The following is a 12,819-nucleotide window of genomic DNA, read 5'->3' on the forward strand; positions in this document are numbered from 1 at the left end:
ACAATATAATGTTTTTGTTCGGTAACAGTTTCCTCCACGCAATTCTAGTAACTCCAGCCACATTTTGACGAAAACAATGCGTGTGAGGCGCAGTCTAGTGGATTTTATTAAGGTCGAAGCAAAAGGAGAGGCTGTGGGGAGTATCGGCGACCCATGACGAACCTTAACTGCGGTAAAAGTGAAGTCATGTGCGAGTCTTTGGGGCCACCGAAAAGTAAAAGCCAAAACGAGAGTGAAGTGATGGCAAAACAAGCTGCGATCGTGATTCGCATTTGGCCATGGCCAACAACAACTACTAGCAACTAGCAACTAGCAACATAAGCAACTGGCAACTTTAGGCACCAGCAACTAGCAACTGGCAACTGGCAACCAGCAGCATAAACATCAACAGCAGGAGCCGGAAATCTGGTCAGGTTGTGACCCCCGGAAGTCGACGCTACAATCAATCAATATCGGTGTCTTTATGCAGATCTATCATTATTTATGCACGATTCGACGAATATGGTGTAACTTCTGCCAGCTGTTTTGTTTCGTTTCGTTTCGTTTCGTTTGTCACAACAACTAAATGACGGGCCGAATATTTTGCCATTTCGTTTTGTGGTCATTAAAGTGCCATAAAGTGTTGCCAATTCCGTGGCAAATATTCGGCAGTTCCCGAAAAATGATAATCCATGTTTATATCTCTGTTTATGTAAGCCGAGGCGAGAAATTGCCTCAGCAATGCAGCAATGAATGGCCGGAGGCGTGGCAACAACGGCGCCAATCAGTGGCACCAACAGCGATAACATGGCCACAACAGCACAACGGCAACATCGGCAACACCAGCAACATCTGCAATATCAGCCACTCTCTATTGGCAACGGCAACATCTGGACAGGGGCGATTGCCACTAGTAAAAAGAGCAGTTAAGTCGAAAATGATTCATTAAATAAAAGACAGATACCACGTCTGATCCTTATATTTTCTAGATATTATCACACTCTTTAAAATATATATTATTTATAGGTTCTACTTTAATGATAGTCATTTCGTTAAAATTTCTAACAATAGGTAAATTTATATTTATATAACCTTAGGTTGTATAAAAAACAGCAACCATTTTACTAAAGACTTATTAAATTACCTTTACTTTATAAAAACCTAAAACGTGTCATGCAATTAAAGGTACTAATTTGGTATTCTTTGGAACCTTATATTTATTTTTGCGAGTGTAGGCCAGCAACATGAGTAAAATGCACAACATCAACACTCACGAGGAGCCACTTGTTGCGCAGTCCGGTGTCAAGAGCCTCTGCTTTTGGTCAAGCGCCAATTGAGATGTGACAGGTTGCCTGGTCAAGCTCCTCGACTACCTGGCACTCGACTCGCGTCCACTCCAGTCCGGTCCACACTGGCGAGGATCGGAAAAGGTCATCGGATTCCGGCGCACGAACACAAAGCTGGATTATTCCCAGGCACGAATTGCCTGTCATGATTACGCGACGCCATCCACGATATATAACCCCTTTAATCTCTTAAGTTTTAATATACCCTGTCTGCTTATACAATGCGATTTCACGATGGAGGAAGATTCAGGATAAATATGGAATCATGACAGACAGACAGACACTGATGAATACTTTTAAAAAGCTGGGTCAGGTGTCAGTTCAGTTCAGTTTGTCCCACAAAATCACGAGCTGGTCAAGAATATTTGATAATCAGCATACTTTTCACCACCTCCAAATGATTGTTGAAATAAAACTGAAACTTTTACTTTTCCTTTAGGCGGCTTCTGTGGAAAGCATCCAGTTTTTCCCCCACTAATGATAGTTTGTTTTTCCCAAATGCAATAAACTCAGGGCTTGTATCGATTATTATTCAGATCTGTCAGGTTAATTTGATTTTCGATCCGCTTAACCGTCCGTCAATCTGTCGGCCAACAAGTGTTATATAAATTGTATAATTTCCGATAACTGTTCCCCAGTGTGATCTTGGGCTAATCGCCTTATATGTGACATCGAAATGCGTTCGAAAGTTACAGGTTTTCCAGTTCAAAAAAGCCATTGTGCTGAGTTATTGGAACGCCGGGGCTTATTTATTTATTAACGATGGTTTCACTTTCCAGCCACACAATTACGATCGCACAAAGGCGTCGAAGAAGCGAAACTAAACAAATTTGTTTATAAATGTCGCACAATATCTGTTTGTTGACGCCGTCATCATCGATTTATCTTTGTTCAGCTGTTCAGCTGTTGTGGGGCCACCGAAAATTTATGAGGGGCCTACCAGCCAGCCAACCAACTGACTCCATTTCATTCCATTCGGCGTAAGGTGAAGGGTTGACAATGGGCCAAAGAATCGAAATTGGTTGGGAGTGTTGAAAATGGGGGCCGCCGACAAAAAACAAGACAAGACCAAGACCGCGAGACCAAGACTAAGCGATTCCAATTCGAAAGCGAGCAACCGCGGAAATTTATGCATAATTTCTGTGACAAATGCCACAAAACGGCGGCGAGAGAGCATGGAAAGTGTGAAAAGTGTGAAAAGTGTGAAAAGTGCATTGATAATTATGATAATTGTTGGGTCAAAACTGGGGCCCTCGCTCACTGGGAAATGATGAGTTCGGCAGTAGATATAGATATATATGGTATGTAGGTATATATACATTTCCCCCGTTGACAAAAGACCTGTTCGTCTTTTTTCGGGGATACATTTCGTATTGTGCTCGAGTACAGAGGCTAACTTTCATTCTTAGCCCCTCGACAAAGTCGTTGATTTGTGGCGGTTGCCGTTTCTTATTTGTTGTCTGTCTCATTTCCACTGTTTTTGGGTTGCCTGCCTGATTATATGGTACGTGCTATTTCATTCGCCGACAAGATACAAGATACAAGTTACAAAGATGCACAACTGCCAACCGCAAGACAAGCAACTATATACACCAAGGGGAATCGCTATTGCTATAAGAAGTTGTGGTGATTAAAATTAATGCCTATGCGAATTGGGAAATGCTCTGTGTTTGGGTATTGAGAATTTTGTTGAATTTTGTATCAATTTAAATTTTAAAACTTGAATTATTCGAGATGACATATTTGCTTCTGATTTTTAGTAGCAGTTTAATTAGTTCTTTATTGCCTTATATTTTATATTCTTTTCTAATTATTCTAGAATTTTGTATACTACTATATAATACATACTTGCTTCCTGATTTCAAGTTGCAAACTTTTATTCAACCCACACTTGGTTATTGAAGAAGTTATTGGACCCGCCAAGAAGTTAGCACCACATCAACAGCAACAACTTGATCATGATCATGATCACGGCGTCGTCGCTGTTAAACACGATGGCTGTTGCTTTTCGCAGAGGAGCCTCATCCCCATCCCCATTCCCATCTCCACTTCCATCCCGATCTCCGCCAGCTTCTCCGCCCCCGGTTAAGTTGGCCTACCTGCCCATCTAGCTGCAATTATGATCCGCTAGCCGCGGATTGCCTACCAGCCATGTCAACGCCTAGGACCGCCGTCTTCACATTTTTGTTTTTGCTTTTAGATGGGTGCCAATCTGCGGGACTCCGCGGAATCCACGGGATTCTCGGAAACACTTCCCGGGGCATATAGTATTTCCCAGTGGAGGGGAACTCCACGAAAACGAGCACCACTTATGCAAAACGAACGGGCGAGATTTACTTTAATCACTTCAGCCGCGCTCTGTAAAAGTGAAAAATGCAGCAGCCGTTGTGGTGGTGCGGCGGTGGTGCGTTTGCTGCTTGGTGGTTGGTGGTTGCTGGTGCAAATTATGAAATTAGTATTATGTGAAACGGAGTTAAAAGTGTGATTAAACTGGAGCTGCAGTCAAAGTCACACACATGTGTGTGCGGCATTAAAAAGAGAGAAACAAAACAACAACTAACTAAACAAAAAAAAAAAAAAACAAAAAAAAACCCACCTGCCGCATTCAGTGGTCGTATTTGATGTTTTGTAGATACTGCTCCTTTGTGAGCTGGCTCTTGGGTTGTTGTTCGTTGATCTTCTTTGTCTTGGAAGTGATCTAGGTTTGTTGGATGTGGCCTGTCGATTCTCCGAACTGGTCCTATACGTCAAGAGTCGTTCCTCAGCCATTTCCCGAATCCGTTGCTCCCGAAGCCTCCTCTGTAGACGTGTTTCCCGTTGTTGCAATGTCCTGTTGTGTATCTGATGTTCCCGAGAAATGGGGTCGTTCCTGGCAATCCTGTGAGCTTCCGCGTCCCGCTCTCGCTCCGGTCCTCGATTTGCATCATTCGCTCTCCAGACAGCGCGGCTTGCAGTGTTTTGTGACTGCTCTCTTTGTCGTTCCTCAGAAATTGCCCGCATCCTTGCGTGTGCTGCAGCATCCAGTGTACGCTCGGGTGCTCGGTTAACCTCTGCCGCTCTCCAGGTAGCATGATCGGCAGTATTTCGCAACTGCTCCCGTCGTCGTTCCTCGGAGTTCGCCCGTGTCCTTGCATGTGCTGCAGCATCCCGTGTACGCTCGGGTGCTCGGGTTAACCTCTGCCGCTCTCCAGGTAGCATGATCGGCAGTGTTTCGCAACTGCTCTCGTCGCCGTTCCTCGGAGTTCGCTCGGGTCCGCGCGCGCTGCAGCATCCCGTCTACGCTCGGGTCCTCGGTTTTCCTCTGCTAGTCTCCAGGTAGCATGATCGGCAGTGTTTTGCAACTGCTCTCGTCGCCGTTCCTCGGAGTTCGCTCGGGTCCGCACGCGCTGCAGCATCCCATGTACGCTCGGGTCCTCGGTTTTCCTCTGCTCGTCTCCAGGTAGCACGATTGGTAGTGTCCCGCAACTGCTCCCGTTGCCGTTCCTCGGAGTTCGCTCCGGGTCCGCGCACGCGCTGCAGCATCCCGTCTACGCTCGGGTCCTCGGTTTTTCCTCTGCTAGTCTCCAGGTAGCACGATCGGTAGTGTCTCGCAACTGCTCCCGTTGCCGTTCCTCGGAGTTCGCTCCGGGTCCGCGCACGCGCTGCAGCATCCCGTGTACGCTCGGGTCCTCGGTTTTCCTCTGCTAGTCTCCAGGTAGCATGATCGGCAGTGTTTTGCAACTGCTCCTGTTGCCGTTCCTCGGGAGTTCGCTCGGATCCGCGCACGCGCTGCAGCATCCCGTGTACGCTCGGGTCCTCGGTTTTCCTCTGCTAGTCTCCAGGTAGCATGATCGGCAGTGTTTTGCAACTGCTCCCGTTGCCGTTCCTCGGAGTTCGCTCGGGTCCGCGCACGCGCTCTGCAGCATCCCGTGTACGCTCGGGTCCTCGGTTTTCCTCTGCTAGTCTCCAGGTAGCATGATCGGCAGTGTTTCGCAACTGCTCCTCGTCGACGGTTTTCGGGAGATAGCTCGAGTTCGTGCCCGCGCTGCAGCGTCCCGTTCGCGTTCGGGCTCACGATTTTCCTCTATAGTCCTGCGAGCTGCATGGCTGGCAGTATTTAGGGAGCCTGCTGCCGTCGTCGTTCTTCAAAATTTTCCCTGGTATTGGCGTAAGCTGCGGCGTCCCGTACACGTTCAATAAGCTCGAATTCGTGCACTACGCCTTCTCAGAGCGAGGGCAGCAGTTTTCGTGCTCGAATTTCTGCTACCACATCGATATTCGTAGAGCGAGTCAAGGCAATATGCTGGGCATTTCTGGCCTTATCTGAGACGAGATTTTTGTGCATATCGATCTCGGCTGAGGAAGCGCAGCTTTTCCCTCCCCTTTTTTCGGCCCAAAAAAGTTTTCGGGGGCTCTCTCGGGTGGGTGTTAAAAAAAATTGAAAAAAAAAACACATGGAAGGTTTGAGAACAATACAAAAAAAAAAAAGGGATAAAAGAAGGGGGGTTGGGGCTAATTGAGTAGAAAAATTCCCCCCTCCAAATTTTTAAAAAACCAAACACTCAAAAAAAAAAATTTCAAGAAGAGTTTTGTTGTTTTACCCACTTCACCTTTTTCCTTTTTCCCAAAAATTTAAAAAAAAACCCACTATAAAAAAAATAAACCCCATCAATAAGTATAAACAGGGAAACGGCCACTCCCAAACAAACCGGAAGATAAGCGGTACGGGCGAAAAAATCCTCAAAAATTGGTAATTTGCCATTTATTTGGTTATTCCTTTCTTTTTTTCCTTACTCACAGGTTGTGCGCGTGTCGATGATGCAATTTTACGATTTGGTAACCCTTTTAGAAGGGTCTTAGGTAAATTAGGTCGCTTTTTGCGCGGTAAAAAAAGTGCAGGTGTGCGCACCTGATACCTATTGTTAATATTGGGTAATTTTAAGAAAATTAAAAAAAACCAGGTAAATAATTTCTACAAAAAACCCTTCTAAATATAAGGATTTTTTGGAAGGGAGGATCCGTTCCGTTTTAAAAATAAATAACAAAAACAGGGGGAGCCCCCAAAAAATTATATGATGCGATAAATCAGATTAATTCTATAATTTGATCAGTCTTATTATACTATTATAAAAAAAAAAAACCCTAAATTTTAAAATTAATGATTATAATAAAAAAAAAAAAGCATCGATGCTGTTATTTAAACTTTTAAATTTTTTTTTTTGAAGTATTGAGGGGGAAAGAAGGTTAAGCTGGTCCGGGAGAAAGCCCGCCCTTCTTGTTTTTGTTTTGTTAGGGGGGAGGCCCAAAACGGGGGACTCCGGGGGAAACGGAAGACTTTGGGAGAAAACCCGAGGGGCAATTGAGGTTTAGGAGGGGAGGAGCCCCCCGAAAGCAAACGCAAAGGCGAAAAAAAAAAAAGGGCATAATTTTTTTTCAGTTAAGCGGCGGCCCGCTAAAAGAAAAAATCAGCAGCCGTTGTGGTGGTGCGGCGGTGGTGCGTTTGCTGCTTGGTGGTTGGTGGTTGCTGGTGCAAATTATGAAATTAGTATTATGTGAAACGGAGTTAAAAGTGTGATTAAACTGGAGCTGCAGTCAAAGTCACACACATGTGTGTGCGGCATTAAAAAGAGAGAAACAAAACAACAACTAACTAAACAAAAAAAAAAAAAAAAAACCCACCTGCCGCATAATAAACCGCCGCCGCCGTCAAGACAATGAAAGTCACCTAAGTACCCACTCCACAATAAGTTTTGCGGGGCAATTAATATCATTTCAGTGGAGCTGTGCATGTGGATTTGAATGTGGCTGTGGGGACGAGAGACGGGAGCCACCGCGTTGGTTTTCCGAGTGAGCGAGTCGCCCAAATGGAGATGCCGTCGCCGGCAGGTTAGACCCTTCGATGCCCAGGGTCAAAAAGCGTTGCTAGCTGATCGATTTTAAGAGTACTTAAACATATGTCAAAACAAAAGAAAATTAATCAGAAATATCCACAAATAAATAGCACAGATCTCTCTGACATCATATAAAATATAATTAAATTTAAATATATTTATTTTTTAATTAATAGGGTGCTTAGCATAGCACAGACCTCTCTGACATTATATAAAATATGAATACATTTAAATATATTTATTTTGTAATTAATAGGGCCTAGGGTCAAAAAGCGTTGCTAGCTGATCGATTTTAAGAGTACTTAAACATATGTCAAAACAAAGGAAAATTAATTAGAAATATCCACAAATAAATAGCACAGACCTCTCTGACATTATATAAAATATAATTAAATTTAAATACATTTATTTTTTAATTAATAGGGAGCTTCTTGATTTCGTTAAGCAAATAATGCCGTCATGGAAAACATGGTTCAACAGTGCTTTACATAAGTTTGCATTCTTTGTTTTAATTGCTGCCGAGCGCAGTAAACTCGAGGAAGCTCTTCAAAATTCCTGGAATTTTTAGCAATCAGCTGGTGGGTCGTTGCATAAACCACCTGCTGGGCATACCCCCCTGTTAGCTGCTACCCTGTTGGAACGGCGATGGCGATAGGAACCCACGACAAGTGCAGCGACAAAAAAGCAAATAACAATTCCCCGTGGCTTATTAGCAATGCCACTTAGAAGTTGGAGCCGCGGAGAAAGTCATCCAGCTGAATGCACATGGAGAGGTTGTGCTGTCACCTGTCGTCCCGCGCCCACTTATCCAACCCATCCAATCCGATCCGATCCCATCCAAATCCCAGCATAGCATACCCACAGAAACCGCAAGCGCAGTCAAGTTTGTTGCCTCAGTCTTTTGTTCTGCCATATGGCTTGATGCCATGGTTCATGGTAAATTGCGTAGGGAATTGCCCTAATCGCGGTTTCGGTTTCAATCGTCAATCGTAATCGGGGAAAATTTCTAATCAACACCACGCGGGGCATTGCCACGGGATCTCCTCCTATTTTTTCACATACTTGTATGAGTGATTTTAATTGAAGGCCCACAAACTATAAAAAATAGAAGCCGTATTATATATATATGTATATATATATATATATGTGCGCATCTCGAAGTGTAAAAGAAAATGAGCTGCTACGGCAATTAATAGACCATGAACAGTTTGCTAGACGAAGGAAAATTGCGCACCACTAAATTCAGACTCAACTTGACTTTGACTAATGCGCACTTATCAAGCAAGACCCAAAAAACCAAACTAGTTAAATACGAAAGTCTATTAATAAAAGCATTTAATGAAGATGGTGCTCCATCATTTTTTGCGGATTGCTTATTCTTGCTGAGCACGATTATGTTATCAAACTACTCGTGAAAATCATTTAAATAAGCGATTGTTATTCAAATATATGTTGCATGTTATTAGATAAAAATCTGTAAATGCAAATGTTTGTTTTCGAGTATTATTTAACAATATTAACCAGCTGAATTTGTAATTATATTAAATAAAATTATAATAATTAAATTATGTTTTTACGATGGTTTTTCACCTTTCAAATCATTGTTTTGCATGTTTGCATTTGCATTTCATGGGAGTCATTTATTGCTAATTTTTTTGCAATGTCAAATCTCCTTTTGCTTTGTTTTAATTCGCTTTTCTTACTCACCGCGAAAATAATTAAATATATTGGCTTCGAGCTGTCGCTGTATTCCTTTTGGCAATATTCCTCAACCTACACACAACATATTAATCTTGTTTCAAACTTTTTAATTAACTTTTTCGATTGGCTGCCAATGAGATGACAAATGAACAGGAAAAAACAAACAAAAGAACACAGGTTGGCACGCACATCAAGGTGAATGTTCGGGGATGAGGATGTGTTTTCCCGATAGTTGAAGGGCCATTAATCACTGGGGCAGTGCACGGAATCGAGTCGCGGAGGAAAATCGGAAGGAAAATCGGCGAAGACAGCGACGCGACGCCGACGATCCGGCAAACACGTTTTCCAGTTACAACGTTGGCAACGGAATGATTTGGCCAAATCCGCAGCGGCACCAACGAAGCCCGAAATTATCCCAAAGAGCGAAAGCCGGCAATGCAAACAGAGAGTGCCAGCTATGGCTAGCTGAGAGAAATGGTCCGGAGGGAGAGAGGCTTTCTCCGGCTGAGAAAGAAGAGAGCGGGCTATCACTCTGTCTGCCACTTTGAATACCCTACATCGGCAGGTGATCTACGAACCAAACGGTTGGCTTCTGTGCGAGTTTCCTCGCATAAATTTCCTTTGCTGATGGCCAGCTCCTATTTGTCAGGCAGCCAAGCTGTCCCATTAAAGATAATGCCTCGCCGACAGACGCACTTCATCACCGGCTACTTACTCTTTCGCTGGATTTTCCTAATCTATTTAATCCATTTAAAAAGCGATTAATCGCTTACTTTATAAGCCCGTCAGCCTCATTTAAATAATGGAGAAATCATTTTCACAGCTGATATATGCTGTTATTATAAAATTATTATTCCTGTTCTTAAGGACACTTTTGAATAGAGGGTTTCAATGCATCGATACTTAAATACAAACAAAACAAATAAATAAGCTCGTATAATAATTTTATACGAGCTTATTTATTTTTAGAAGTGAATCGAAATATTTTTCTTATTTCCAGTAGGTCTTTATGGCCAGAAAAACCTTCTCAATCTTTCTGAAATAAATTCCATGTTAGTGGGCTATTGAAAATGCCATTGCACACTTTTTTTCGAGTGAAATGCATTCTTTGCTTTGTTGCCGTAGGATGCCAAATTGTTTGACTTCCCCATTCCAAATATAATACTTCCCATTCACAGCATTTTTGCCCGGCAAGATATCCACTTTGTTTCTGTCAAGTTGATGAGTTGCATTGCTGCATTGCCGCTTGCATAACTATTAGATTGTTCACTTTCAAAAAACAAAACAAAAAAGAAATATAATTCATTTCGGGGAGTCAGGATTGGAGTGGGTTAAGCGCCCACGCGGCAACATGGGCATGAACTGGACGCACTGCGTCCACTTTTCGGGCTTTTAAGTCACCGAGCTTGGCGGAGATTGGGCAATCGGAAGCCCGGAGGCAAGCTGCCGACGTACAATTAATTTGTGACTTTTAATTAAAGTCAAGGAAAACAAAAACCGATCAGCAGCATCCGAAGAGGCTAAAGATAAAGATGAGTTCAGAGGGCTGGAGAATCTAATGATTGAGCGGAGCAAATTAATGTTTTGGTTTTGTCGAAAATTGAAATTGTGATTTTTTTTTTTTCATCTATTGCTCGGTTTGTTTGTTTGTTGTTTTCTTGGTTGGATCATTAGCCAAAGAAGATCCATAGGATTTGGACTATAAATTCAGCTGCTTCCTAAGCCAAAGACATCACAAACCATTGGATCTCAGCTTCGACTAGAATCTCAAATCTAATAATCTCCTCAATCAAAATGAAGGTAAGAATTCGGAAAGGATCCAGGATTTCCACAAATCAATATTTAAATTCAAATATTTCTCAGGTATTCGTCTGCTTGTTGGCTTCCTTGGCTCTGGCCAATGCTGGTGGCTTCCGCGGTGGTGCTGGCGGTGGTGCCGGCGGTGGCTACTTGCCCGGCGGAGGACGCGGTGGTGGCGCCGGCGGCTTCGGTGGTTTCGGCGGCCGCCCAGCCATTGGAGCTGGTCTGGTGTCCCACGTCTCGCAGTCGCAGGGAAACACTAAGGTCCACATTGGCGGTGGATCGGCTGGCGGCGGCTTCGGCGGCGGTGCTGGAGGTTCCTACGGCGGTGGTGCTGCCTCCTACGGCGGTGGAGCCGGCGGTTCCTATGGAGGTGGAGCATCCTCTTATGGCGGCGGCCGCGGTGCCGGTGGCTGGCAAGGAGCAGGAGCTGGTCGTGGTGGTGCTGGAGGTGCAGGAGGCTGGCAGGGCGGTGCCGGAGGAGCAGGTGGCTGGCAGGGGGGTGCTGGCGGTGCCGGCGGCAGCGCCTGGGGAAACCCCGCTGAGTTCGACTACACCGTGAACCACGCTTCCAGTGCCCGTGGTGGTGCTGGCGGAGCCTACGGTGCTGGTGGTGCCTATGGAGCTGGTGGCGCTGGTGGTGCCTACGGCGGTGGCAGCCGCGGTGGTGCTGGCTGGTGGAACGATTAAGAAGGATACCTATCATATCTGAAACCAATTCTGTGCAACCGAACCTGACCAATAAATTCTCAACGTAAAACAAGTATTTCCTATTCGTTAATCATTTTTCCTTGAAGTTCGCTTCCCAAGTCTTTCGTTTCCACAAAATAGGTTCGTGACTCTGCTTTTGGAATACGATTCAGTGGTTTCAAACTGAGCTTTTCCCGCTGAAAGCTTGTAAGCTAAGCACCAGATGGCGCTATCGCAAAGTTTGTTGCCTAAGTCTTTCGTTTTTCTGGCACGATGAAACCAGTTTGCAACTTTGCTCTTTACGCCCTTGCGATGGAATCACTGAAGTTCAAGGTCGACCCATTGCGTTACCCCAGAAAGCGAAAGTCAATTAAGGAAAAATAAATTGGAGAAAGGAAAGTCTCCTTTAAGGATTTTTATTTAAAAAAAAGATTTAAACAAAAAGATGGCAAGATTGCAGAGTCAGGGAGGGGAAACTTAAGGTGTTAATGCCAATCCTTGACCACAGCCCATAAAGCAAATGCTTAATTCGAGTGGGTATGCTTAACATGAAGTTAAACAGTTTATTGGCTGTCATTGATTTATATGAAAATCAGCTTCGATGCTTTTCGGTATTTCTGTTTATTTTATTTTGTTTTGTTTTACTTCCGCTGGCAATCGCTGTTTGGCTTTGAATCCGCCGATTTTCTTTGTCTGCCATTGTCTTTGATTCGATAATAATGAAGTTGCGGCGTCGACGAGTCTCGACTGAATTTGTTTGCCATGTGCGTTTCTGGCTTTTGGGTTTTTAATTTTTTTTTCGGTTACCAGGGAGCCTTGGGCAAACGCATTACGATTCGCATGTTTGTTTATAAACAAATGGGCATCCCACCGTTTATTTACACCGATCTGGACAAATTATGCGTTCGTGTGTGCTAACCTGTTTTAGATTTTGCATTTGCCTTAACTGGTTTACGGCTTCCTGCCGTCACGTATTTGATAAACTCTTGATGCACATTTTTCAGATTATCGTGCGGAATGTCTTTGATTTGGAAGTTTTTTCAACACCCAGTTGTTCAATGGATTTGGTGTTTCTATTGCCTTGGGCACTTTTATCGGTAGACCAGACATTAAACTGCCTTTATGCGAGTTACACATGAAGTACTTCCTGAATGTGAGCAATAAAATAATTTTTATTTATATATTGAAAGCATACTTACATTCCTATTTTTATAGCTCAAGAGAGATGACTCCATTATCTCACGATTCCTTAGCCGATTTCAGAGATTGATGGCCGAGTGCTGTGGGTTAACCTGCAATTAACTATCAGTGCTTTACGACCTCATTGACGATCCGATGATCTGGCAAGCCACTGTAATTAGCTTATATTTATTTGAGCTGGCCCGCCATCAATTAGCCGTTTGCATATGTACGAGATCTCGGATCTGAGATGA

At 43.8% G+C, this 12,819-nt stretch overlaps 1 protein-coding gene across 1 annotated transcript; it reads left to right on the forward strand.

The window, feature by feature from the left end:
* The first annotated feature begins 732 nt into the window (after nucleotides 1-732).
* On the forward strand, nucleotides 733-11,386 carry LOC108097871 (glycine-rich cell wall structural protein 1.0). The gene is made up of 3 exons (XM_043209568.1): nucleotides 733-892; nucleotides 10,620-10,696; nucleotides 10,760-11,386. The coding sequence occupies exons 1-3, from the start codon at nucleotides 733-735 to the stop codon at nucleotides 11,384-11,386; spliced, it is 864 nt and encodes a 287-aa protein (XP_043065503.1).
* Nucleotides 11,387-12,819: the final 1,433 nt, after the last annotated feature.

The sequence above is a fragment of the Drosophila ficusphila genome, unplaced genomic scaffold (assembly GCF_018152265.1).
Source record: "Drosophila ficusphila isolate 14025-0441.05 unplaced genomic scaffold, ASM1815226v1 contig_197, whole genome shotgun sequence".
Taxonomy (NCBI): Eukaryota; Metazoa; Arthropoda; class Insecta; order Diptera; family Drosophilidae; genus Drosophila; species Drosophila ficusphila.

What these genes read in the sequence shown, in the direction of transcription:
- LOC108097871 (XM_043209568.1), top strand. Translation starts at nt 733, where the DNA reads ATGGCCGGAGGCGTGGCAACAACGGCGCCAATCAGTGGCACCAACAGC. An exon ending in GACAGGGGCGATTGCCACTA is followed by an intron (nt 893 to 10,619) that starts GTAAAAAGAGCA and finishes CTGCTTCCTAAG; the next exon opens with CCAAAGACATCACAAACCAT. An exon ending in TCTCCTCAATCAAAATGAAG is followed by an intron (nt 10,697 to 10,759) that starts GTAAGAATTCGG and finishes AATATTTCTCAG; the next exon opens with GTATTCGTCTGCTTGTTGGC.